This window comes from Vanessa cardui, chromosome 13 (genome assembly GCF_905220365.1).
Source record: "Vanessa cardui chromosome 13, ilVanCard2.1, whole genome shotgun sequence".
Taxonomy (NCBI): domain Eukaryota; kingdom Metazoa; phylum Arthropoda; class Insecta; order Lepidoptera; family Nymphalidae; genus Vanessa; species Vanessa cardui.
In genome coordinates this window covers 6,083,480-6,107,121 of record NC_061135.1, presented here as the reverse complement: position 1 = coordinate 6,107,121, position 23,642 = coordinate 6,083,480, and the positions used below count along the sequence as shown (strand labels likewise).

The 23,642-nt window shown below is 30.6% G+C and overlaps 5 protein-coding genes across 7 annotated transcripts; 2 read left to right on the top strand and 3 right to left on the bottom strand.

The window, feature by feature from the left end:
• Positions 1–529: 529 nt before the first annotated feature.
• Positions 530–8,967, bottom strand: LOC124534574. Of its 2 annotated transcripts, XM_047110490.1 has the most exons (14): positions 8,726–8,967; positions 8,532–8,644; positions 7,822–7,967; positions 6,728–6,897; positions 6,455–6,522; positions 6,227–6,383; positions 5,378–5,568; positions 5,123–5,209; positions 4,547–5,051; positions 4,266–4,471; positions 3,799–3,933; positions 1,903–1,962; positions 1,583–1,745; positions 530–1,282 (listed from the first exon to the last, which is right to left on the bottom strand). In XM_047110490.1, exons 1-14 carry the CDS (start codon positions 8,793–8,795, stop codon positions 1,200–1,202), a joined length of 2,154 nt encoding a protein of 717 aa, XP_046966446.1. In that variant the 5' UTR covers positions 8,796–8,967; the 3' UTR covers positions 530–1,199. The 2 variants fall into 2 exon arrangements, with proteins under 2 accessions (XP_046966446.1, XP_046966447.1); XM_047110491.1 differs by lacking the exon at positions 1,903–1,962.
• A 535-nt stretch (positions 8,968–9,502) lies between these two features.
• On the top strand, positions 9,503–11,433 carry LOC124534812 (2-oxoglutarate and iron-dependent oxygenase domain-containing protein 3-like). Its single transcript, XM_047110831.1, has 4 exons — positions 9,503–9,756; positions 9,835–10,261; positions 10,336–10,488; positions 10,632–11,433. Exons 1-4 carry the CDS (start codon positions 9,674–9,676, stop codon positions 10,902–10,904), a joined length of 936 nt encoding a protein of 311 aa, XP_046966787.1. The 5' UTR covers positions 9,503–9,673; the 3' UTR covers positions 10,905–11,433.
• A 551-nt stretch (positions 11,434–11,984) lies between these two features.
• Positions 11,985–16,259, top strand: LOC124534556 (uncharacterized protein MAL13P1.304-like). Of its 2 annotated transcripts, XM_047110460.1 has the most exons (3): positions 11,985–12,131; positions 12,210–12,338; positions 13,150–16,259. In XM_047110460.1, exons 2-3 carry the CDS (start codon positions 12,220–12,222, stop codon positions 15,647–15,649), a joined length of 2,619 nt encoding a protein of 872 aa, XP_046966416.1. In that variant the 5' UTR covers positions 11,985–12,131; positions 12,210–12,219; the 3' UTR covers positions 15,650–16,259. The 2 variants fall into 2 exon arrangements, with proteins under 2 accessions (XP_046966416.1, XP_046966415.1); XM_047110459.1 differs by having other exon boundaries at positions 11,985–12,338.
• On the bottom strand, positions 16,123–20,809 carry LOC124534557. Its single transcript, XM_047110462.1, has 8 exons — positions 20,429–20,809; positions 20,132–20,346; positions 19,323–19,551; positions 19,072–19,199; positions 18,681–18,774; positions 18,381–18,500; positions 17,860–17,976; positions 16,123–16,368 (listed from the first exon to the last, which is right to left on the bottom strand). Exons 1-8 carry the CDS (start codon positions 20,586–20,588, stop codon positions 16,313–16,315), a joined length of 1,119 nt encoding a protein of 372 aa, XP_046966418.1. The 5' UTR covers positions 20,589–20,809; the 3' UTR covers positions 16,123–16,312.
• Positions 20,810–21,598: 789 nt separating this feature from the next.
• On the bottom strand, positions 21,599–22,897 carry LOC124534558 (cytochrome c oxidase assembly protein COX16 homolog, mitochondrial). The gene is made up of 2 exons (XM_047110463.1): positions 22,595–22,897; positions 21,599–21,903 (listed from the first exon to the last, which is right to left on the bottom strand). The coding sequence occupies exons 1-2, from the start codon at positions 22,747–22,749 to the stop codon at positions 21,726–21,728; spliced, it is 333 nt and encodes a 110-aa protein (XP_046966419.1). The 5' UTR covers positions 22,750–22,897; the 3' UTR covers positions 21,599–21,725.
• Between the last annotated feature and the right edge of the window lie 745 nt (positions 22,898–23,642).

Here is a 23,642-nt window from a genome sequence, read left to right as displayed (position 1 = left end):
CATAATGCTATGATGAACCTTCAGAACTCACCTCAAAATTAGATGTTTTATTACCTCTATTTAAAACCGTTAAAAAATATAAATAGTTACTGATTTATCGAAAATGTATTGAAATAAAAATTGATACTTTGATAAAAAAATTAAATAAAAACCACTTTGTTGATTACAATGCATTGAGTTCATAAAATTGAAAAAAAATATAATAAAGATACAGTAATGTAATATAAAATTATGAAAAACTTTTAAAAATTGCTAATTTACTCCATGCACGTTATATTGCACCTAGTAAAAAAGAATATAAAAAGATCCATTTCAACAACTGCATAACAAACAACTGTCAGATTTACAAATGTGTGTAATATAATCTATATACATCTTACATAAATATATTGTGTCACAGCATGCTTATTACATGATCTCGAATGGCCTAGCCCTATTGTCATATTTACTATAAAACTAGCATTGCATAGATGTAGTAATTATATTCTCAAGCCAACCAACGGATATGACTCTTGAAGCTAGCAATCACTACAATTGGACCTACAGCTGAAGTAACTATAGCAACACTAAGAGGCAATGAACATCATTAAACAGTCTTTCAACTAAACCAACTTGTGCATCAAAACACATTCTGAACAGGCTATGCAATCTGTCAGTTTTTTGTACCTACAATTTTATTTTTTATTACAATTTATCATACAAAATAATACCAGTTATGAAAAAATAAACCATTAGGTACATGACAAATTTACATTCTATCACAATTTTTCAGACTTTGCTTATACTTATATTTTTATGTATATTAAAGTAACAATAAACACTAAAAAATCAGTTTGTTGTTATAAGTTGCAACACCAACATCACAGATAAATATATATTGAAAATATTACAGATAATCATTGGTTCTATGTAAACTGCTTTTATATCTTCTGGTGTTCCAAACAAATAAACACTTACACATTTAAAACAACTATAACCATAAGGAGAAAGTTCTTCTGTTTCATTGAATTTGAGAGACACTACTTATAAACAAATTAACTAAGATCTATTCCTCTAAAAAAATAATGTATGACATCAACAATCACATGAAACTAAAATATTTTAATTGAATACACAAAACTCAATATACATAATCCACAGTAGCTTTCTATAAAACTATATTAGATAATGGAGTTTTTTAATATAGTTGTTATACAATTTCAAAGCAATACTATATTGGGCCCATGAAATTCAAGAACATGTTCATCGTCTTCTAAACCATCGCCCAGGAACATTTCGTCATCTAAAAAAGAGAGTATTATTAATATTTTAATTATTTAAGTTGGTTGGTGTTTTGTTTATTTATTTATAGACAGGCAAACTGTCACGATTACCAAGTCACGATTGCCCTTAAACATTAAAATTGTAAGAAATATTGACTAGATTAGACATAGAAAGTAAAGTGTGCTTTGTGCCTGTACTTCAAGTATCTGTACTAAGTAAGATGTAAACAGTAGATATAAGTTTACAAAATTTCCTTTATATTGTATAAATTATGTTATTATTATATATCATAGTATTTTTCTCGAATGTTGCATAATACCTGACACAAGGAAATCGTTGAAATCATTGTCGTAGAGTATGTCATCGAAGGATCCCTCGGAATTCTCTTCGAAGATGCGGTCCACAAAGTCAGGCCGCAATTGTGGGTTGCTTCGATCTTCATACAGGTTTATTGTCAGCAGCTTATGACCCTCGTACTCTTGCTGTTTGTATAACAAGCAATACCGTTAAAAAAGTTATTACAATTTGACAATAATTCAAGAGTATTTGGGTATCCGCTTTTCAGTGATCGCTCTTTTTAGGGTAAATGGGATTAAAATGAGAAGAAACTTGTATTATAAATTATCATTAAAGACATACCTGCAAGCTCTTTAAGAAATTCTGAGTCCCACAATCCCTCCAACTCTTTGTGGGGGGTGCCTAGCGGTACGGAATTGGAAATATAGTAATGTTTACATTTCGTAATATTTAAATACAACAAAAATACTACAAAAAATAATTATCAGTTTGAGTAATTCGGCATTTCCAAAAAAATGTTTACCATTTTTGGTAATTCCTTGCACATAAAGTATATTAAATTAAAGCCTGTAAATGTCGACGGGGTTCCTATGCAAAGCATTCAAGGTTTCTCTTGATGAAAAATATTGGAGCTTTTATACTACAATTGAGGTTTTTGCATTACACATAATTCAAATATACTATATTAAAAAATAATTACGTAATTGAATTGATAATACCGGTTGTTGGATCACTGATCAATCTTTGTTATAAGATAAAAATTTAAATTATATGAGATATAGATTCTGGCCTAAAGTTTTTTTAGATTATAAATAGTAGTGTTACATTTCCGCAAACAGGACAGGTCTTGCATACTACATATATATTGGAATGATTGTAACTTTAAGCACTAAGTACGTACACTGGCGGACTAACAAACTGCATGAACATTCAAAACGCCTCTGTACTAAACATTTTAACCAGGTACTTTTAACCTCCTAGACTCTGATCCGTTCCGCATTGATCTGATCAGCGTTATTAAAAGGTTTAAATCATTCGTTGATTTATGTTTTTCGTGACGAAACTTTAGTTGATTTTAAAAGAATTGATTATTACAATACTATTGATAACTATAACTCAAATAGTAAATGAAAACAAAAATTCAAAGAATTAAATTAAAATCTTACTATAATAATACGAATTTGAGACTATGCATACATTTTATTTCTGGCTATAATTTTCTTTCACGGCAGTTCTATTCTGAATTTTTTTTTATGATAAATGGAAAACCTCGACAATTTCATTTAGATTATTATGAAGATTTTGCTTACTTATAAATCGAAATAATACAGAACTTTGATGCAGTTTATGAGTCTGTCAGTATGCGTACAAGAAAAGACGTGATACTATATAATATCATCTAATACACGATGTTGTCATACTCCCATGGCTGGGATTTGATGGCAAAAAAAAGTTTAGAGAAAGAGTTCGTATATATTATATGTATGATTAAGAACAATTATAGTTGTAAGCTTTTTATTTATATTAAGAGATATGCAAATGTTTGGACTCAAACTATCTATTGGAGACCGTTTCAGTATCCTATTGAGGATTTCTTAGCTTTTTAGTGATTTCTAGCAATCTTAAATAAGCCAACCAAAACCCATCACAATTCTTTTTATAAAATTTATTTGTTATATGGACCTGTAGTAAATAATATATGGGCATATATTTATTATGGATATATTACATTTAAGATTTAAATTTAAAGTTTTGCTTGTGGCAGATGCAGTATCAATGACAATAATAATTTGTGACATTAATTTTTGTGGAATGAGAGGGAACATCGATGCTATTTTACAAGAAAATACTCGTAATGTTTTGGAAACCGACTTGAGGTTAATGTTTATAATTAATATTTATCATTTCAAGATCAGTTTCTGCCAAAAAATCCAAGAACGATATACATTCAGAACTAAGTTCGCATTACAGATATTGCAATGTTTTGCAAATTCATATTGCCCCATGAATGGACAGCGAAATCAAATAGATTTAAAATGACAAAATAATAAAAAAAAAAAAAAAAAAAAAATGTTTAGTAATTAGTGTAAATATAAGCGACTTGGTGTAAATACTGTAATGCTTATATTTTCAAATAAAGATTATTATTATTAAAAAAAAAAAAATGTTGACTAAAGTTGCCAAGACGGTGAAAGAGGTGTAATGAGTTTCAGAAACAATCTGTACGAGATAAGGTACCTGAAGTCGATCGAGAATAGCGGCGGCGGTAGCGGCCAGGTGCAACACTAGCGGGCGGGGATTACTCCGCAACACATCCGCAGCCGTCGCTATCACCTCCTCCGACACGCCATTGCACCCACACGCGTCCAGCTCCTTCAACGAGAGCAATCAATCAGTCGCCCGCACAGAGCGCTGAGTAGCGCTGTATATTGACGACCTGCATGTTGACGACCTCCATGGTCGAGTGGTGTGTGCACCGGTTTTCATGGGTACGCCACTCTGAGCTCCCGGGTTCGATTCCCGGCCGAGTCGATGTAGATTACCATGTTTTCTATGTTGTCTTGGGTCTGGGTGTTTGTGGTACCGTCGTTACTTCTGATTGTCCATAACACAAGTGCTTCAGCTACTTACATTGGGATCAGAGTAATGTATGTGATGTTGTCTCATATTTATTATTATTTATTATTTATATGGGCGACACTCGCCTCCAGCAGGGGGCAGGCGCGCAGCACGGCGGACAGCGGCGCGGCGGACAGCGCGGGCATGCCGCGCGCCGTGAGCGAGCTGAGGCGCGGCAGCGACGCGGCCGCCGCCAGCCCCGCGTCGCTCAGCGCCACCAGGTACGACACGTCGAGTCGCGCCAGCGCCGGGCACGCGCCGCACACCGCGCCCACGCCCTCATCACCCACGCCTGCGGACCACAGACGGGTCAATGCGGCTGGCCGACGGGACACGTTAGCCGACTGTGGCCCCGACGGACACTTACCCGGGTAGGGAAAGCCCTTCCTGGAGTTGCAGCTAGATACGTTCAGCGATTCCAATTTAGGACAGGATTGCGCCACAGTTTTCAAAACTGCATCGGTGATGTAAATATTTCTGCTCAAATTCAATATCTTCAAATCGGTCAGGCCAGCTAAAGAATTACAAAATGCATCATTTCCGGGAGGGTTGAGAACCATTTCCACGGACGTGTATTCGCTGAGAGAGAGTTCTTCGAGTCTTGGCAGTTTGCTTATTATTAGAGGTATTATTTTCCACATTGTGACAGGACAGACGTCTAATTTGAGAGACGTTAAGCTCGGTAGGTTTTCTATAGCGGAACTGAGAACGGTGCCTTGAAGGCTATAGCAGTTGTAAAACGCTAAAGAAGATAGTTTCGAAGGATTGGACCCTGTGAGGAAAAAACCAGTCACATGTGTATTGTTGGCAACGGTCAGACTTTCAATGCATGAATCACCTTTGACTAAATTGACCAAACTCGAATCTGTGAGCTGAAAGAAATTGTTTCAATGTTAAATTTGCAACTTAATTTTATTAATTCAATTTTATAATAAGTACGTACCTTATTACACGACACAAAAGAGAGACTTTTAAGTTGTTTGCATCCATAAATTAATGGGTTCCAATTTTTCGTATGCATTCCGACCACCTGAAATTAACGCACATAATCGTTACGCACGGAATAGTTTAACCAACAATGTCTGAAGAATAACTTCAAAAAAAAATTTGTTGACAAGTTTTTGCCTATACAATTTAATTAATTTTGTCCCGCAAAAAAACCGTCAGTGATTTTGCTGACGCTACATGAAGTCGTCACCTTAAGCTCCTCGAGCATCGGACAGAACTTGCCCACGGTGTGCGCGGTGCGGTCGTTGAGCGCGGACCAGTGGTGGTCGATGTGCAAGCGCAGCAGCGACGCGCCCAGGCGCTGCAGCAGGCGCCGCAGCACCGCCGTCGTCAGCGTCACCGGCACGTGCTGCCACCACGACGTCTTGAACGTTCGTGTCCCTGCAATACACAATAGCCTATTTGACAATGCGAAAAATAAATTGTGAATTATTCTAATCACTGTATTATTATGAGTTTAAAAATGGTTATTTACTAACGAAACCTGAAAATAATACTTAATTTATTCAAAAATCAATAAATAAAAATGCATTTTTTTCAAACGTTTGTCACGTGACACAAAACGCTCCTGATTGGCCGGGCTTATTATGAAGTCACTTTCTTGTAAACCTTGCTTTTCTACTATATGTACCACAGATTAAATTACAGCAAAGTGACGTCACCGACCCAATTGCAGCGCCATATTGTCCAAGTAGCGTTTTCGCGCGTTATTTAAATATGGAATTTTTAATATGATATTTTTCGGCAAATATGCACTAGAAATTAAAAATTTAACTTTTGCTGGGTTCCTTAACCTCTACTAAATAATATTAAATGGATTTTAAAAACCAGTCAAATACCCTATTAAGGCTCACAACAACATCTCGACAAGCATATTTTTAAAAACACATTTCTGTTCGTCATTATCTAAAGATGTAGACCACTAACAGTTGCACCACATGGTAAACAAAATAATCTATAAATAAATAATATACAAAAAAGAAATAGTTTCATTTAAATTATGTCCTAGTAATATTTTTTAATATGATAAATTACTGACCTTGGAAATATTCCTGGACCATATTTTGCCATCCTTTACTAACTCTTTCGGATCTGATAAGATCTCTAATAGGAACATAGGATAAAATGTGTGACAAGCAATCTCTATTGAGTATATCCAATATGTTATAGGGTCTGTCATCTTCAGTCTCTTCATTCTGAAACAAAGCAAACTATCAGAAGACTCCTTCACAAAATTACATTTATTTATTTTTGATTCAATACATACAATTTCTTCGTTGCTACTTGTTTCAATATTCTCAGTTTCAATACTAACATTAGGATCAGCAGTATTACCTAAAACAAAAATTTTATAAGTTTACAGATCCTATAGTATCATTCTATCATTTATTTTAATGTCATTTAAAGTATACTGAATAAATATTTAACCCACAGCAGAAGGTGAATTATTATATTATTAAAAATTGTAAATATTAACTCAAAAATCTAAGATACCAACAGTTTCAAACAAGCAAGTATTATGTATTCTAGATATCGCTACCATTCGGTTGATCTCTCCCCCAATTGCTGTTAGGATCTTCCCTGCGGATGTTAGGCTTCCATTGTACTCTGCCATCTGAATCTTCGGATGGCTGATGCCAACTATCAGCTGGAGATATTCTGAGATTACGACCATCTAATGTCTTCTCGTGTACTGGGGCTTGTAGAGCTCTGTTTTTTTGTTCATTTTATATAAAATAGTTATTATATACACAATTGTTTTACATATACAAAGTAATTACGTAAAATACATCATTTTCAGTCTTTCAGCTTCTATAATTATAAAAGATTTTCTGTAAAAGAATTTAATGTGCAGAATGGAAATATGAGATAGTGTATTAAAATTTACAGACCCAAAAACCAGGAGCTTTTCATTTATTTTTGATAATATAAATGAAATACTATCATCTTTTGATGAAAACTGTTTTTTTTTTGGCTACGGAAAGAAATATTTACATATCCAAAAAATATTTTGCAGATCAGAACAATAGGTTGCAGAAAGGAATGGACTCATCAGCGGTGAGTACCATGTGCTCTAATACAGAACTTTCTAAATTGATGCTTTAGATTTATATGCCTTAACTACAATTTTGCCTAAGACGATTGCAAGTAAATTCCTTTTAAAATCAGTCTCCATTAACTATTACTTGCAGTACTGCAGTAACAATCCCTTTCAGGCTTGTGAGAACCGTCATTTTTCATGACTCTCATTGTCAGATGCCAATATGGTAACCCTCACCGTCACTTTCAAGCCTGAAAGCTGCTGGGTTACAAGAACATCATTTTTATTTATGCTAATCCCTTTATAGTATATTTGACACTTGTGTATTTACAAAGGGGGATACTCTTGGCTCTAGCTGTGAACATATTTTTTGATACACATACATAAAATTGATTCCAATTAAAAAAATGGTAAGTACCAATCTAATCAAACTCCTCCTTTGCACTGTCTCAAATTTCCACCTTATATGTTAAGTTCAGAATCAAACTCTCAGCATAACAAAAATCTCACAAATGAGAGTTTAAATTTAAATGTAGACAGAATAACAGACTCGAAAAGCAAATTTAGAATTATTTAACATTTAGTAAAATTACTTGTGGGCATCTGCTGGATTGCTGAAAGTGACAAATGCATAAGTTGGTACAGGTGTCCTGTTGGGCCCTCTGTCACCCATCCTCAACCAGCAGCTCTTAATAAAACCATATTGAGCAAAGACTCCAAATAAATCTGTTCTTGTGGTCTAAAAATAAAGAGAAAAGGGTTATTATTTTTTAAGATTCAAAATTTTATTTAATAAAATATTTGTAACTAAATCCTCAAACAAAACAAAACAATTACAATTTTAAGATAAATTTAATTTAATAAAAATACTCTTTATTATTTTTGATTCCCATTCAAATTCAATTATAAGTAAGACTAGGGAAGATATATAAAGGCAGTTTTTTTTTAAAAAGGGATTTGACAACCTGTGGATATAGGACTAGATTTTTTGATACCAGTTAAGAAGTTTCCATACAAGTACTACATGAAATAAATAATTATAAAATCTCTATGTAAATTTGTACATACATAATTAACTTATATGTAATGTCCACATTGTATACAGTAATAGTCATACATAAGAATTATAAGTTACAAACATACATATATAATTTGACACATTTTGCGAAATTTACATATTACAATAATATTATTGACACTAAAAATTTTGGAAATCTATAACATGTGTTTAAAACCATGTGACAATATTTTTTGTGTTATTGCCTTAACATGAAGAAAACGAAAATTCTTTATTTTTACTTACTGTTGGTGGTAAATTCGAGACATATAACTTCCTAATGGGTATACCATCTTCAGTATGTGTAGGAACACTTCTTAAGCCGTACGGCGTAACATCAAGATTTGATCCTATTTCAACTAAAACCAATATAACAAAAAATATTTTGATTCCATTAAATAATAACTACTTCCATCTATAAATAAAGAAAAACTGCATACATAGTTCTCCATGAACAATGTGAAATAAATCAGGATCGTATATTGCTTCATCTTCGTCGTCAAAAAACATGGCAAAGAGACGGTTTAGTTATGGCAGTGTTTAATTTAAACGATTACTTTACCTAAAATATAAACTTAATAATCTATAAATCACAAGAATTTAGAGTATATACTCAACAAAAAAAATGGTAATCGCTATATAATGCAATCAACATACAACGGTCGTGATTTTTATGTCAATGTTGCCAATGTATAGCTATGGTATAAAATTATCAAAATATTCTTTAGTGTCTATGTCATGACGTTACTTCATATAACATAACTTTAGTAAATAAATTGATACAAAAATAGTAATATTTACAAAATTATGAACACGAAGAGTATATAGCGGTACTTTTTTTTTGACTTAATAAATCATGCAGTCTAACTTAAGAAATGATTTTGCGAGTCATGCATATAGGGGATAAAATTATAGCAAATGATTATGCTTCTTACTTCCTAACAAGAAACATCGAATTGCCTAAAACCATGTATATTAACTCTGTACTAATGCACATTTGATTAAACTAATTAAAATATAATATCGTTACCTGGCCTACTAAAAAACATCTTGAGAAAGTAATACTATAACATAAAATTTAGCTATCGATAGCACTAAATTATTGACACTATCGATAGCTTTTATATTGTCACGTGACAATACTATCGATAGACTATCGATATTATCATCTATCGATGGTAAAGGTGTATGCGACACCTTTACTATCGATAGATTATCAATACGCAACACTATTATTGACACCCATATCCAAACGAGTACTTAACAGATAATATATTTTTCACAAAAACTTTAATCTCTATATAAATAAATTTAATAAAAACGGCTAGAAAATTAATCTTACCTTTTAATTCCTTTGGTTAAAATGATGTAGAAAAATTCTAGACAAAATGAGTGAGATTAAAAAAAGAAACAAAACCAATATCAAAACCGAAAATGTGAAAAAAGCCAATGAAGAATCGGCTGAAAAAGTGTAATTAGCAATTTTCTGTACTATTTATTTACTTGTATTTTTAAGTGTAATTATTAAAGTTCATCTTGTATTTTTCAGATCCCTGAATAAAGGTTTACCTCTTAGAATTCTCTCTCGATCAGTTGTAATTCTTTCCTTGCTTATTGTTGTTTATTATTCATCTAAAAACAATGTTCAGACATTTGCAAAACAAGCTGAATTATTACCAGGAAAAGGTCAAATTATTGAATGTTCCCCCGAATATATAAAAGATATAAACAAGTATGAAGGCTGTGCTCCTAAATACTGCAAAAGATTTGTTACTGATAAAGTAATTTCTGTAAGAGAAACTGAAGAGTTGTTGAAATTAGCCCAAAAAGGTTTGAAGTATGGAGGTTCTTTCGGTGGTGCATCTATATTAGATCTTCATAGTGGAGCATTATCCAAAGGCCAGCATTTTGTTAATATGTACAAAATGGATGAAATGAAAAATCTTTTCACACAAGATGACTTTAACATCTTTAAAGTAGGTTTCAAATCAAATTCAAAGACTTCAAATTCATCAGTCATGTTTTTCATAAATTCTGTTCTTGTTTCCAGGTTGTTAAAGATAAAATAAAGTACACTGTTGCACATCATTTTGGTGTGCAGCCTGACAAATTGTATTTAACCCATCCAACATTCTTCTCAGAAATAACATCTAAAACTGCTTTTACAGTCCATGATGAATACTGGCATCCGCATGTTGACAAAGTAATTATTTATTTTCTCATATTTTTATTTAAAGGGTGTCCTATTTTTGTGTTAACCTTTTTTAGTAAAGTTAATAAAAGATAAAAAGGCATTTAAAACTAAAGTAAACTTTATACCTAACATGATTTACTGTCTTTTTTTAGGAAACATATAAGTCCTTTCACTATACATCATTGCTTTATCTTGGAGATTATAACATTGACTTCAGAGGAGGTAGATTTGTCTTCATTGATGAAAAATTTAACAGTACAATAGAACCACGGAAAGGCAGACTTAGTATGTTTACCAGTGGAGGTGAAAACTTTCATTATGTCGAAAAGGTTACTTCAGGTGTGAGATACGCAATAACAATTTCATTTACATGTGATAAAAAATTTGCTATTAATGACCCTAGTCCAGACAATTACTATAATTAAGTTTTAATTTACATTCCAAAATTTTATGTTAATATTAAAATAAAAGAGATTAATTAACAAATATGCTTTCCCTTCTTATTTTTACTGTAATCACTCACTATGTATAACTCATACATGAATTAGCTTAATTTAATTTAAGTTTTTGCATTTACAAACTCTGCATTATCAATATGAATACCATGAAGTAATTTTACTAATATACTCTGTCTATTTGAGCATTCACTTTTTGACAGATGGAACTATTTTTTTGAGGAGCTCTTTGTTTATCAATTTCATTATGAGCTCTGATAATTGATATTAATTAGGCTTGTGTAGTTTACACATTAATAAATTTTTGATACTGAACTAGAATAAAAAGTTCATTTCATGTATATAAGGGATAAACAGATTATCTATATTTGCTGTATACACATTGTAATAAAACCTAGGGACTTAATTAATTCACTTTCAGTAACTCTTAATTCATATATGTATATATTAAGGCATTTAATGTTTTTAATTCTTATGTTAATAAATTATTTTTATTTTTGTTTGGTTGTTCAATTAACCCAAATGTAAAACCACTAGTTTCTAAGTAAAAAGATTTTTTCATTTAGATATATTATTAATATTTGGGTACATATAAAAGATTTTGATAATGATTTATATAATCTGTTAAAGATTCATTTTTTTATTCGGTTTATAAAATGGCGGAATTCAAATTTAAGAAGCCATCAATAAAAAAGGCACTTTTTATGTCATGCAAATGCAAAACTACTAAAATATTCCACGATATTCTCAGAATAGTTATAAGAAAAAGTTTCGTTATATTGCAACTCTAAAAGAGTCAAATAAATACTTTACAGTTAGAAGTAACAGAAAAACTTCGTAAATATGGTCTTTGGTAAAAAAAATATCAATATATTTGAAATATACAAACATTTTTAAAGCAAATATGATACTGTCACTAAAATTTTTAAATTTGAAATCATTACTTATGTTAAAGATTAGGCTGTATGTTGCTACACCTTTGCTTTTTTCTGCTTGTAATGAAATATTTAAAAAAATAAGACGTCAAATTTAAAAAACAAAAGTCAAAACACTAGAAATCGATTAATTGCGCAAGTGTGGCATATTGTTTACACAAAAAACAAAATACAAAAACATGTCTCACATTTTTAGTTTGGCTCTTTTCAAATTCTAGTGATACTGAAAAATACACCGTTTTAGTTCAAAATTAATCCAGTGGTATATTTACAGTAGTCTTTATATTTGCGTTTTATTTTTTTTGCGTCGTAAACCTATCGTAGATTACAATTTTTTTAGATAATTGAAAATGGACCGATCCGCTACAGAACATAGTGATTCTGACTCTGGAGATAGTTGGACTCTGATTGAGAATAGCTCTACGTACGCTGATGATGCGCTAGAAGTTCCTGATCATCCAACTGAAAGGTATAATAAATAAATGAAAGTTTTCAAAGTAATTAGCGTAATGAATAAATTTATGCGATTATGTTATTATCACTCAAATTTGTAAACGTTTGATTAAACCTTTAGATTATAGGAGTGAAGAATATAGCTTAAATATGACATTAATTGTATTGTTTTATTGCCAAGTAATAATAATAAAACAAAAAAGTAGATTTACGGTTTTAATAATGACTCGCACTTTTGGTAGTTCAAAGTTTGCTTAATAAAGAAAAGTCTCGAATTTATTTGGATGAGAGCCAAGTTAATATTCATTTTGCAACTCAAGGGATCCCATATTTACACTATTATTTGTCCATTAATTTGTTATTTCTGGATTACAATTATGTATGATCATAATTATATATTTTGTTGGCATCTCAAAGTATTTTGACAGAATTTATATAATGCATTTATATATACCAACAAGGTAGACCTTGTTGGTATATTTTTGAAAAATTCTTTGAGTTGAGAATAACCTCCATCCATTATGTTACTCTACTGTTATAGATCAAAAATTCATATTACTGTTGATTAGGGGATGAATGAACTAGTTGACTTACTGGCATTAGAAAGATATCATCTTAGTTTTAATTGTGTACGGTATATTTTGAACAAAGTTTTATAAATTCCCACAATGTCAAATTCAATAATTGAGTCTTTGTTTTTAAATTAAATTTTTAAAATAATATACATTTCATTAGGACCAAATTTTAAAAATATCTTCGAATGTTAGTAACAAATAAGCAGTGACAATTGTTTAGACATCAATTAATCAATATGTTCATTATTGCAGCACCACAGCAGAACACCATGACAGAGACGAAGACACTGATGGAATATCTATTATCACTGATAGTGAACCAGAGTCTTCTTCACCATGTGAAATGAATTATGAACATTACCTTCTAGAAGAAAATTTGGCACCGGAACATCATATTCCACAATTTATGACAGTAAATTCAGACTTGCATGATATTAAAAACCACAATGAATCTAAAAAGGAAGATGATGATTTTCTTGGGGACAGAGGGGAAAAGCATAAGACATATGTACATAGGCGAAATAAAAGATTGAGCACAGTACTTAACATAATAATGCTGGGTAGTGTGATTACAGCTGCAGGCGTGGCTATTGGACACATGTGGGGAGCTAAAACTGACTGTTCCATGCAAACTTCTCCTAATGTGAATAAAATTTTGTCTAATCTTTATAAACTACAAGAAGAAAATGCATATTTATGGAATAAAATAAAGGAGTTGACAGCTTTGAATAATTACCAAATGAATCAGCAAAAAACTACATTGAAACAAAATAAATGTAAGAAAATATTTGAAGAACCATTGATAAATAATGACAGTAAGAAAGTTACAAAATGTGTTGATGGTAAATTTATAAATGATGACAAATTACTGAGTAAAGACATGGATAAAGCTACTCATGAAAATAAATTTTTGTTAGATGGGAAAATTAAAAACACTTACCAGGAAAATAAAAAATGGTTAGATGATGAAATTTTGCAACAACCTAATCAAAAGAATTTAAAAAAATTGAAACCACAGCATATTTCTAAATCATTTAAAAATAAAAATCAAAATAAAGATTTGAATGAAATAATTGATGTTAATGAAAGTGATCAAAATGAAAAGAAAAAAGCTGAAGAATATCTGAATGAAACAGAAGACTTGAGCAATGCAGCAGATGTACTAAATTATAATGTCAATGTTAAAACTTTCAATAATAAAAAGGGTGAAGATTTCAAACCAGAATATAGGTATTTAAATGACAACAATAAGTTATTTAAACAACCATATGCTTTTGAAAAAGATTTTTCCTCCAATAATGAAGATAAAAATGAAAATAAAAAAGACCAGTTTCAAAAATATAAAAGAAATCAAGGAGAATATGGTTATGAGTATGATTTTTCAAACAAAGGAAAAAATATTAGAAATAATTTTAATACTTTAAATGAGGAATATAATTTGTTTAATGACTTCAAGCATCAAAGACATCAAAACATAAAGAAAAGAGAAAGTAATAGAACATTTAAAGTAGAAATGAAAGATATTAATTTAGATCACATATCAGAAGACAAACTTGGTTCTGAAGAGGAATTATTAAGGAACACAAAAGACAAAAAACAAAAGAAGAAAAATCTAAAAAATAAAAACAAAGTTTTAAAAAATATATGCCAAGATTGTGATAGGGCAAAAACAACTGAAGGTAAAGACCTTGTTAGAAATTATAATGAAAAAATCCAAAAAATTGTGAGTACAGATGATAGTAACAATGCATTTAAGACAGAGAATACTATTTTGAAGAAAAATAATACTCCACGCGACGAATACGATACTGAAAAAGACATTATAGGAAGCGCGAAAGATAGCAATATAAAAAAGGATCACAAAAGAGAAGATAACAAAACACTTCATAAGAAAAACAAAGGCAACACCAAATATGAAGTTCCAAAAGGAAAATACGACGCTGCAAAACAAAATATGAAAAGTCAAAATCGCGATGATGACCAAAACGAAGACCAGACATGTGAAATAAATACTAAAAGTTTATACACTGAAAATCTTCAGAGCGAATTGGATACTAAAAAAGAAACTTTAACCAGTATCAATGACAATAATATACAAGAGAACAGCGAGAAAAGTATTACGAAAAGTAAAGATTTTGATTGGAATGAAACACCAAAAAATGAAAATAATAGCAAAAAAAAGACTAAAAATAATGATTTAATTAACAACAAAAACGCAGACGAAGAAAAATATTATCGAGATGACATCAGCGATGAAGATTTTAAAAAGGATAATAGATATATTGGTCAAAAACCGAAAGAAGAAAGAAAAAAGTATGATCGTCAACAATCCCATAAAAGAGTCAAAAGAAGGAATAAGTATGAACAATGGGAAATGAAAGGTGGTTTATTCAAAGATTATGATGATATTTCAATGTCGTCATCCCAAGAAAATTTATATAATGATCCAAATTTAAAAGGCGACAACACCCGTACACGTCAACTGGGAGAAAATACTAATATTAACAATATCGCTAATACAGCAGATAACATAAATCATGACTTTAAAGGTAAGGATGAAAATGATGAAGTAAATTGGTTAGACAAAAGAGCGAAATTCCGTACAGACGCTAGACAGAGGCTTGATCAGGAGTCCCTTGTTAAGAATGGTGTCAACGCTGCTGGTTGGTATTTTCGAAGAATGCGTAAACGTGAGCAAAGTCGTGGAAAAGGCGATAACACCACCTATCGAAAAATATTAAAACGAAATTGAAATTGAAAATTTTAAATGTTATTATATTATAAGAAAATTCGTTGTATTACTAGATCATTAAGGTTCAATTAGATACAATGCTTTTATAAAAGCATTTAAAATGATACAAAATCTTAGTAACTAAAATTACTGTAATTTTTAGATACATATTTTTTTTACAGGGATACTAGGAGAGTGGATGTGATAAAAGATTATTATTTTTTTTAGTTGAGATTTAAAAATGAAATAATTATATGTTTGTTGTAAATTCAATATAAATTTTTCCAGCCTTTTTGGTGGTCAAGACCTAAGGCGTCATTTATGATATAATATATATTTTACTATAACTCATTTTTGAATTTCTTTCAATGCAAATAACATAACATAGATATTTTTATATAATTAAATATTAATGTGATAGAATAGAATTTAATAATTAATTAAAAAAAAGGTCTTCAAAAAAATAATAATTTGTGCTATTTAAAATACACTGCTGAGGTTATAGAAGTTTTATTCACAATGTATAGAAACTGTTAATACTTGCCCTATCGGATTTTAGTATCCAGTGATATTTTTAATTTAAGTTTACAAAATTTGTAAGTATTATTTATCAATAAATATAGTAATCATACACATAAACATTTTATTTATTTTTCTACAAATATTTGATGAAGTACTAAAAATTTAATCATCTTCAATAAGTCCATTGATAATTAAATTGATTGCAGCATTTGCGTCACCTGAAAATAAAAATTATAATAATTTTAATAATTGAATTGATCGACTGACCATAATATTAGGTTGGGGAAAAAGTCTTTTCGCATATAGTATGTATGAACGTGTAATAAAATCTCTTTGGCTGTACCATTTGTCTCTGGCTGGGTTTGGTATCATTAAAAAGTTTTAATTTTAAAGAAGGCACTAACAAATTCAAATCAGGAATTTGTGTGATTTGCATTTGTTTTTGTTGTTGTTGTTAAAATGAGTGAATCTAAAGAAGAAATTCGATACATTTTAAAATTTTACTATAAAAAAGGTAAAAATGCAACTCAAGCCGCGAAAAAAATTTGTGATGTTTATGGACCTAATGCAGTATCTGTGAGAGTAGCACAAGTTTGGTTTAAGCGTTTTCAAGCCGGAAATTTTGATATCAAAGATGCATCTCGCTCTGGTCGCCCTGTTACGGACAAAATTGATGCCATTTTTGAAAAAGTGGAGCAAGATCGGCATATTAGTAGTTACGATGTAGCTGAAGAATTGGCAATTGACCACAAAACAGTTTTGACTCATTTGAATAAAGCTGGGTGCACAAAAAAGCTCGATATATGGGTGCCTCATGAACTCACTGAAAGAAACCTAATGAACCGTGTACTCATTTGTGATTCTTTATTACGACGTAATGAAACCGAACCATTTTTGAAGAAGCTGATAACTGGTGATGAAAAGTGGATCACATACGACAAGAGCGTGCGAAAAAGATCGTGGTCAAAGGCCGGTCAAAGTTCAAAACAACAAGGAACAAAATGGCACCTACATACTTTAGTCAAATGTAAATAAACTTTAAAAAAAACTTTTTGAATTTTCATATAAAATACGAAGAAACTTTTTCCCCAACCTATTAGAATTACTCAAAAGCATTTTTAAGTCATCTAATAAAATTTTGAACATATAATATTTGAATTACTTCTGGATATCAAAATTTTCAAAACTTTTTTAATCAAACCACTAGTTTTTGTTATTGTTTTATTTAAAATAGCCCGCGTCCACAAGCATTGAAATTACATCGATTTCGTATGTCGACATATTTTACATGTATTTTATTTATTTGTGTACCGTACCAGTTGTCCCCCGTGTGTGGCTTTGCTTGTGTTTTAGGTCGGTCATTAGGTGTTAGACCGACATTCATAGTACTAGTTTAAACTATTACAATAAAATAATTGCATTCAACAGTGTAGACGAAAAATAAGTTTGAAATCACTTCTTCAACAATAAATATGGAAACACTTTTGTTTATAGCAAATTGAATATCACAAGTGTTCAAATGCCTTGCTAGGTTTAGTGTAATTATTTCGTGTTGATAATTATTTGTCAAAACGGAATATTCACGTTTCTTTTTTTAATTTCTCATTCATAACTTGTAATCGGTCTTTTTTTCGCAAGAACTAGTTTAGACAAATTAATATCCTTAAATTAATTAGTATACAATAACTTTAACAATAAAATTAAATTACCTTCATTAATGAGTAAGGCTCGAATGTTAAGCGCATCGTTCAGTAAGCCCATCTCGTGCATTCGTTGCAGTTGCGTCGTGAAATCTTCTTGTATGGAAGGGTTGAAGGAAGATGACGCTAAAATGCAAATATTAAAATTTAATTTTAATTAAGTTATTTAAATTCGTTTGTTTTTCTATTATTTTTGTAGAAATGGTATTAGTTAACATTAGGGATAAAATTCTAAGAACGGTGATAAAGAGAAAACTTCGGCTAGCGAAACATAAGATGTAGGTTAACGTTTTTCAAAATCAATGGGTTCGACTCCTAAAGTGAAGCTTGTATTTATCTTTGAAGATTTTATAAAATCAAAATCAACTTATGTAAACAGATCTCACTCGTCCTAATTCTTGCAGATTGGTCTATAAATGACCACTTACAAAATAAACCTGTAGATAACTTGTATAGACATAAAGCCCTATCCTCAAAGTAACTAAATGCTTATATAAAATATATTTGGATCCAAGTAGTCCGAATGTCACCTGGGGAATTAGCGGTCGAAGCTTCAGGCATGGAGCGAGTGAGCGCCTCGGAGATAGCCTCGCTGATCATCTCTGCGGTGATGTTGTTGTGATTCAAGATAGCGCTGCTCGTACCACCCCCTTTAAAATGATTTAATATTAAACTTTATTTTATTAAAATATTAAATAATAGGATACCATGTTAAAAAAAATTAATTGCTTCGTGGAGGTAAATGGACGACAAAATGCCCTTTCAAATACTCTTTTCCCATTATATTAGGACTGTAAATTAAAGTTTAAACATTATATTGATATAATTACCCGTGGTAGAGGGCGTGGCGGCCTGCAACAGGCCAAGTAGTCCGCTCGGTACGGCAGCGCCGCTGGCGGACGACAGCGTGGCCTCCGTCGCCGCCTGATAAAAAAAAAAAACAAAATGCATCCATGCTATTGTACACATTTGAAGCCCTTGAAAAAATAAATCAGATTTATAATATGCTCATTGCTTGTAGCTTAATATAATTATGCTGATGTAGTTATAAATAATAATCAGACACTTGCAAATACACCTGCCAAAACCATAATAGATACGCATTTTGTAGGATTAGGATATGATATGAGAACACAGACAGAAAAATCTGCATTAGCAAATATATGTTTAACAGATATGGCACAGTATATATAAATTTCAAAGTAATATAAATAAATAAACCTGTAATGCTGCAGTTAACTGTTCTTGGGTGATTGCGTTTCTATTCTCTACCTCCTCAGTCTCCTCTTCCTCCACATCTTCATCTTCAGAAAGTGCTTCCAAAGAATAAGCAAAGCCAGATGTTGGAGCTTAGGTAAAGAAATATAGAAAAATTATAAACAATGTAAAAAATCTATTATATATGTATATCATTCATTAGTAACTCCTTTTTTTTTAATCAATGTTAAATACAATTTTTAAAATTAAATTACCAGTGTCAGAAGTAGTTGCATTTGATCGAGAACGCACTAAGCGCATCAAGTGTCGTAATGCATTTGGTAGATCCGGGTGTGCTTCAGCACCACGTCTCATTGTTTGAATGTTTGCACCCAGAGCTGCGAGCAACTCTACCTCATGCAGAATTGATAGTGTCATACAGTCTTCAGCTAATGATGGAGCATGGTCTATTATTTCAGCCATTGCAGATTCGTCGTTCAATAACTGAAATTATATTTATCATATTATATAGCAAAGCAAATAAATAATCTACTCAATATAAACAAATCTACAACTCTTGGGTACAGAAGAAACTCATGAAATGCAAAAATATAGCTAGAATATAATCAGTATAAGTAAGGAAGAGAAATATGAAATATAGTAAAAGTCAAGCAAAGGTATATATTGTATAATTTAAAAAAAAAGTTAAGGTCTATAAGACCTACCTGAAAATAAGTTTTCAGGTAGACCTTGTAGAATTGCCCTATTCACTGTAATTATATCCTGAAGTAATTTTTGTGTGATAGTTTTGAAAGATCTTTCAATTTACTTTATTTATTTAATTACAATGATTTGAAAAATATAGCATGTTCATAGATTTCTCAATATTTTATTGTCTCAACATAACATGCTTATTAGATTATATTTAGTAAGAATATAGTTTATGTTCTTCCTAAATAATACCTAGTTTCTAAGGTAAAATCTTTAGAGCAGCATAAGCTGAGCTTCAGTATAACACTACTGAGATTGTAGTTAACCATAATATTGACGAATGTTTTATAATACATAAATTAATTAAATTAACCTGCATCGCTTTTGTCCAACCAGGAGCATTGGGTGTACACCCAAGTGTGCGTAATGAAGCAATAAGTTGAAGTAACTCTGCATCAGTGTATGTCGGCGGTGACGCTGGAGGTGCCTGGATTTTTTTCTTGAGTACATGAACCATCTCACCATTTTTAACACCACAATTTGATAGGGTTGCATTGTCATTCAATATTTTTCCATGATGAATTAGTTCTATAAAAGTTAGAGGGTTTAAATAATATTCATATTTTGATTGAACAATAAAATTTTAACTTGCAAATATTAAATATGTTACCTATAGAAGCGGAGGGTAAATTAGTCTTCTTTTCTGCCTCGCTTCTCAATCGATCCACAGTATTATCAAGAGTAAAATTTTCTATTTTATGGCGCTCCATTGGCCCAGGTTTAACTTTAATACCCAAAAAGACACATTGCTGATTTTCAATAGTTTCCATTGTAAAATAAAATCCTCTCCCTGGTTTTATTATTTAGATATGTGTTACAAATAAAACTTGTATTCTCAACGAAAAATATTTTATAGTAATAGTACTTAGGAGACCTTTCAGTAAAATCACAATTTCACCGTTCAACCTTTTATACAAAGACGAACTTGAGACGAACAACGCAAAATGCAATGAAATAACAAAAATACGAGTGACAACTGAGCTGACAATATTGTCAAATGTCGTTTTTTTAGTTAAACTAACTAGCATTATTAGAAAGGCAACAGATAGCAGTCATACAGCCATTATGTTCGGACGTATTATCGATTTGAAAGCTGGAGCTAGTAAATGTGTAATAAGTTTTAAATTAAATCGTTTCTCAATTCTGATGTACCATTTCTGTTTTGTGTGATCAGCCAAAAAACGTGGCGTTGACCACGAGACGCGAAATTCAAACTTATCTAAACGTGTAGACGAAAGAACTTATATTTTCCACTGCAAATATGAACCAGTTAATACTGACTCTTTTATATCCCGAAGATAAGATTTATGCGTAAGCAGTCCACCTTTGTAGAAAAGTTAGATTTCATACATTCCTCTCAGACTCTTAAGTGATCGAGAACAATTGTCTGCTCCATTACGGCTTCCGAATTGACTTGATGACCCAGCAACCTATTGTTCAATTTAAGAGTAAGATTTAAATATATAAAAGTGACCTTGGAATCAACAGTGGTTTTATATAAAATAGTACTACTAACCTTAGCATCTGCAATGGTAAAGGTATATTTCAGATGCTCAGAGTCAGAGTAGTTTTTGTTATTTTATCAGGAGCTGATGGATAAACAGCACAGATTTTCTATAATGATATTCCAATTATTATTATTTTGAAGTGAAAGGTTTTTTGCAAGCACTGTTCCAAATCATCATAATTTTAACATTTATTACATTCAATTTTGATTAGGGTCTAATTAAGTTTTGAATGACCAAGAATATTGTTTATGAAGATTTACTGACACTTGAAATAAATTAAATTTTTTATTTGAACTGGTTTTTAATTAGCTCTTATAACATACTAAATTACAAACTATGTGTGTTATTTACACAGAAGTAACAAATTATATAACATTTCATTTATTTATAAAAATCAATTCATTTTTGTGTTTCATTTTGTTCCCAAGGTCGTGGCCCTCTTTTATTTTCCCAATTGTCTATATCTAACTTTTGAATGTCTTCAAAAGCACTTTCCAAAGTAACATTTTTATCCTTATGAAGACCCATTTTTTCTGCTTCTTCTTTACTTATACCTTTAACTTTTGAAAATTGATACCTGCAATATGATTAGTTTACATAGGTATATATATTTTTTCAAAATAAAATTAGTTTTTAGTACATATAGAAAAGATGAACATTTCATAAATTACTAATATATAAAATATTTTCAAATCTAATAGGAGTTTGTCTTAAATGTACCTATTTAAAAATACTATTTAAAATAATTATTGTACAGAAAAATTATGAAGCAATTTAATTAATTTAGCGTTAAGTTAAGGATCAGAGATATATATCTATTGCATATTTAAATATTCTACCTTACTTATCATTTTTACTAGATCACAGTATTATGGTGTAAAATATGGAATTACTATAAATCATAGCTGCCCTTTAAATTCAAATTAGATAATTAGAATTCGTCACAAATATAGGTAAAATTGTAAGACTAATAAATAAATAAAATAAAATTTCATTGCAAACTTATTACTTAACATAACCAAAACATTAAATAAGAGCTGTAAATCAATTTGGTTAGATAATGTAAACAATGGTTGAGATGAAATGGCTTTATTTTAGTCTACCAGAAAGCGCTTTACCATACATGCAAAAGAGCAACTGATACATTATGCATATAAATGGTTTATTCATTTTGGATCTGTATTAATACATTAAAATATAATTGTTGGTGAGAATGCGATGAGTATGTTTATTTTTCATAATAGGACTTTATTATTCAATAGTCTAACCTTATTTGTGTCCATTCCCTTAACCCAAATGATCCTCCTATCATAAATATTATAAAAGGTAATCCGTATCTAAACGATTTCTTTCGACTGTATGTTTTCCAAATATTTCGTAGGTCTTCAAGACCATAACTCCTTTTTTCACCCTCTACGGACATTTTTCTAAAATGTATTAATAGAAAAACAAAAGTCCAACTTTTTTTTAAATGTACATGATTGCTGTATTCTGTTTTATTTTTACATAACTCTATTGTTATCTTCCGAAATTTTAAATACTCTTTAAATCTTATATATAAGCTGTCAAGTGTCAAAGAGTGTCAAAACTCAAATCTCAAATGTGATGTTATTTTTTTTTCACATTCCCATCGGTGTCTTTTAATGTACAGATTATTAACGACTATTCGTTTCAAAGAGTTCTAAAAGTTTAGTCTGTAATTCTAAATCAAAATACACTGATAGGCTTTTTAAGAACCATAAATTTAGAGAATTATTGTAAATGTAAAGCAACTACTGATTCGAAATTTAGATAATACTGAAAATAGTCGGCATGAACTTCTGTAGTTATTCTTTTCTAATATTTGGATATACATAGTTATGGTCAACCTAAATTTGAATTTAAGTATGAACTAATTAGATCAAGAGTTTCAACGTAATATTTTATCTTTATAAAAGGGGCATATTTTTATAAGTGCTATCTATATAATTCTGTAATTTTTCTCGTCGAAAATATGTTTAATAAGTAATAATTTCGCGTCTGCTTATGAAAAATACTTGGGCCTTTGTAGTAAAATAAACGTGAAGACAAATACTTAACTTAAAAGTTAAGAATGACTTCACCTTTTTATGTAATAAAGTCTCAGGCATTCACACGTATTATTCTATATATGTTTGAGTGATGAAAATAATAATGAATATGACTATATAAATACCTTTAAATTCCTTTTTATAGCGATTATTGGAATTCTTTTTTTATTAAGAAAACTACAAATGCAATTTAAAATGTTTTTTTTTTTATCTGTTCTCAAAAAAATATATACAAATACATTGACGT

Excerpts from the sequence above, each read along its gene's own strand:
- LOC124534812 (XM_047110831.1), top strand. The coding sequence starts at position 9,674 with ATGAGTGAGATTAAAAAAAGAAACAAAACCAATATCAAAACCGAAAAT. Across the intron at positions 9,757-9,834 it reads GAAGAATCGGCTGAAAAAGT|ATCCCTGAATAAAGGTTTAC; the intron begins GTAATTAGCAAT and ends TGTATTTTTCAG. Across the intron at positions 10,489-10,631 it reads GGCATCCGCATGTTGACAAA|GAAACATATAAGTCCTTTCA; the intron begins GTAATTATTTAT and ends GTCTTTTTTTAG.
- LOC124534557 (XM_047110462.1), bottom strand. The coding sequence starts at position 20,588 with ATGGAAACTATTGAAAATCAGCAATGTGTCTTTTTGGGTATTAAAGTT. Across the intron at positions 19,552-20,131 it reads GTTGGACAAAAGCGATGCAG|TTATTGAACGACGAATCTGC; the intron begins GTTAATTTAATT and ends ATATAATTTCAG. Across the intron at positions 19,200-19,322 it reads TGCAACTACTTCTGACACTG|CTCCAACATCTGGCTTTGCT; the intron begins GTAATTTAATTT and ends TCTTTACCTAAG.
- LOC124534558 (XM_047110463.1), bottom strand. The coding sequence starts at position 22,749 with ATGTCCGTAGAGGGTGAAAAAAGGAGTTATGGTCTTGAAGACCTACGA. Across the intron at positions 21,904-22,594 it reads AGGGAATGGACACAAATAAG|GTATCAATTTTCAAAAGTTA; the intron begins GTTAGACTATTG and ends ATCATATTGCAG.
- LOC124534556 (XM_047110460.1), top strand. The coding sequence starts at position 12,220 with ATGGACCGATCCGCTACAGAACATAGTGATTCTGACTCTGGAGATAGT. Across the intron at positions 12,339-13,149 it reads CCTGATCATCCAACTGAAAG|CACCACAGCAGAACACCATG; the intron begins GTATAATAAATA and ends TCATTATTGCAG.
- LOC124534574 (XM_047110490.1), bottom strand. The coding sequence starts at position 8,795 with ATGTTTTTTGACGACGAAGATGAAGCAATATACGATCCTGATTTATTT. Across the intron at positions 8,645-8,725 it reads CATTGTTCATGGAGAACTAT|TTGAAATAGGATCAAATCTT; the intron begins GTATGCAGTTTT and ends TATTGGTTTTAG. Across the intron at positions 5,210-5,377 it reads CGATGCTCGAGGAGCTTAAG|GTGGTCGGAATGCATACGAA; the intron begins GTGACGACTTCA and ends CGTTAATTTCAG.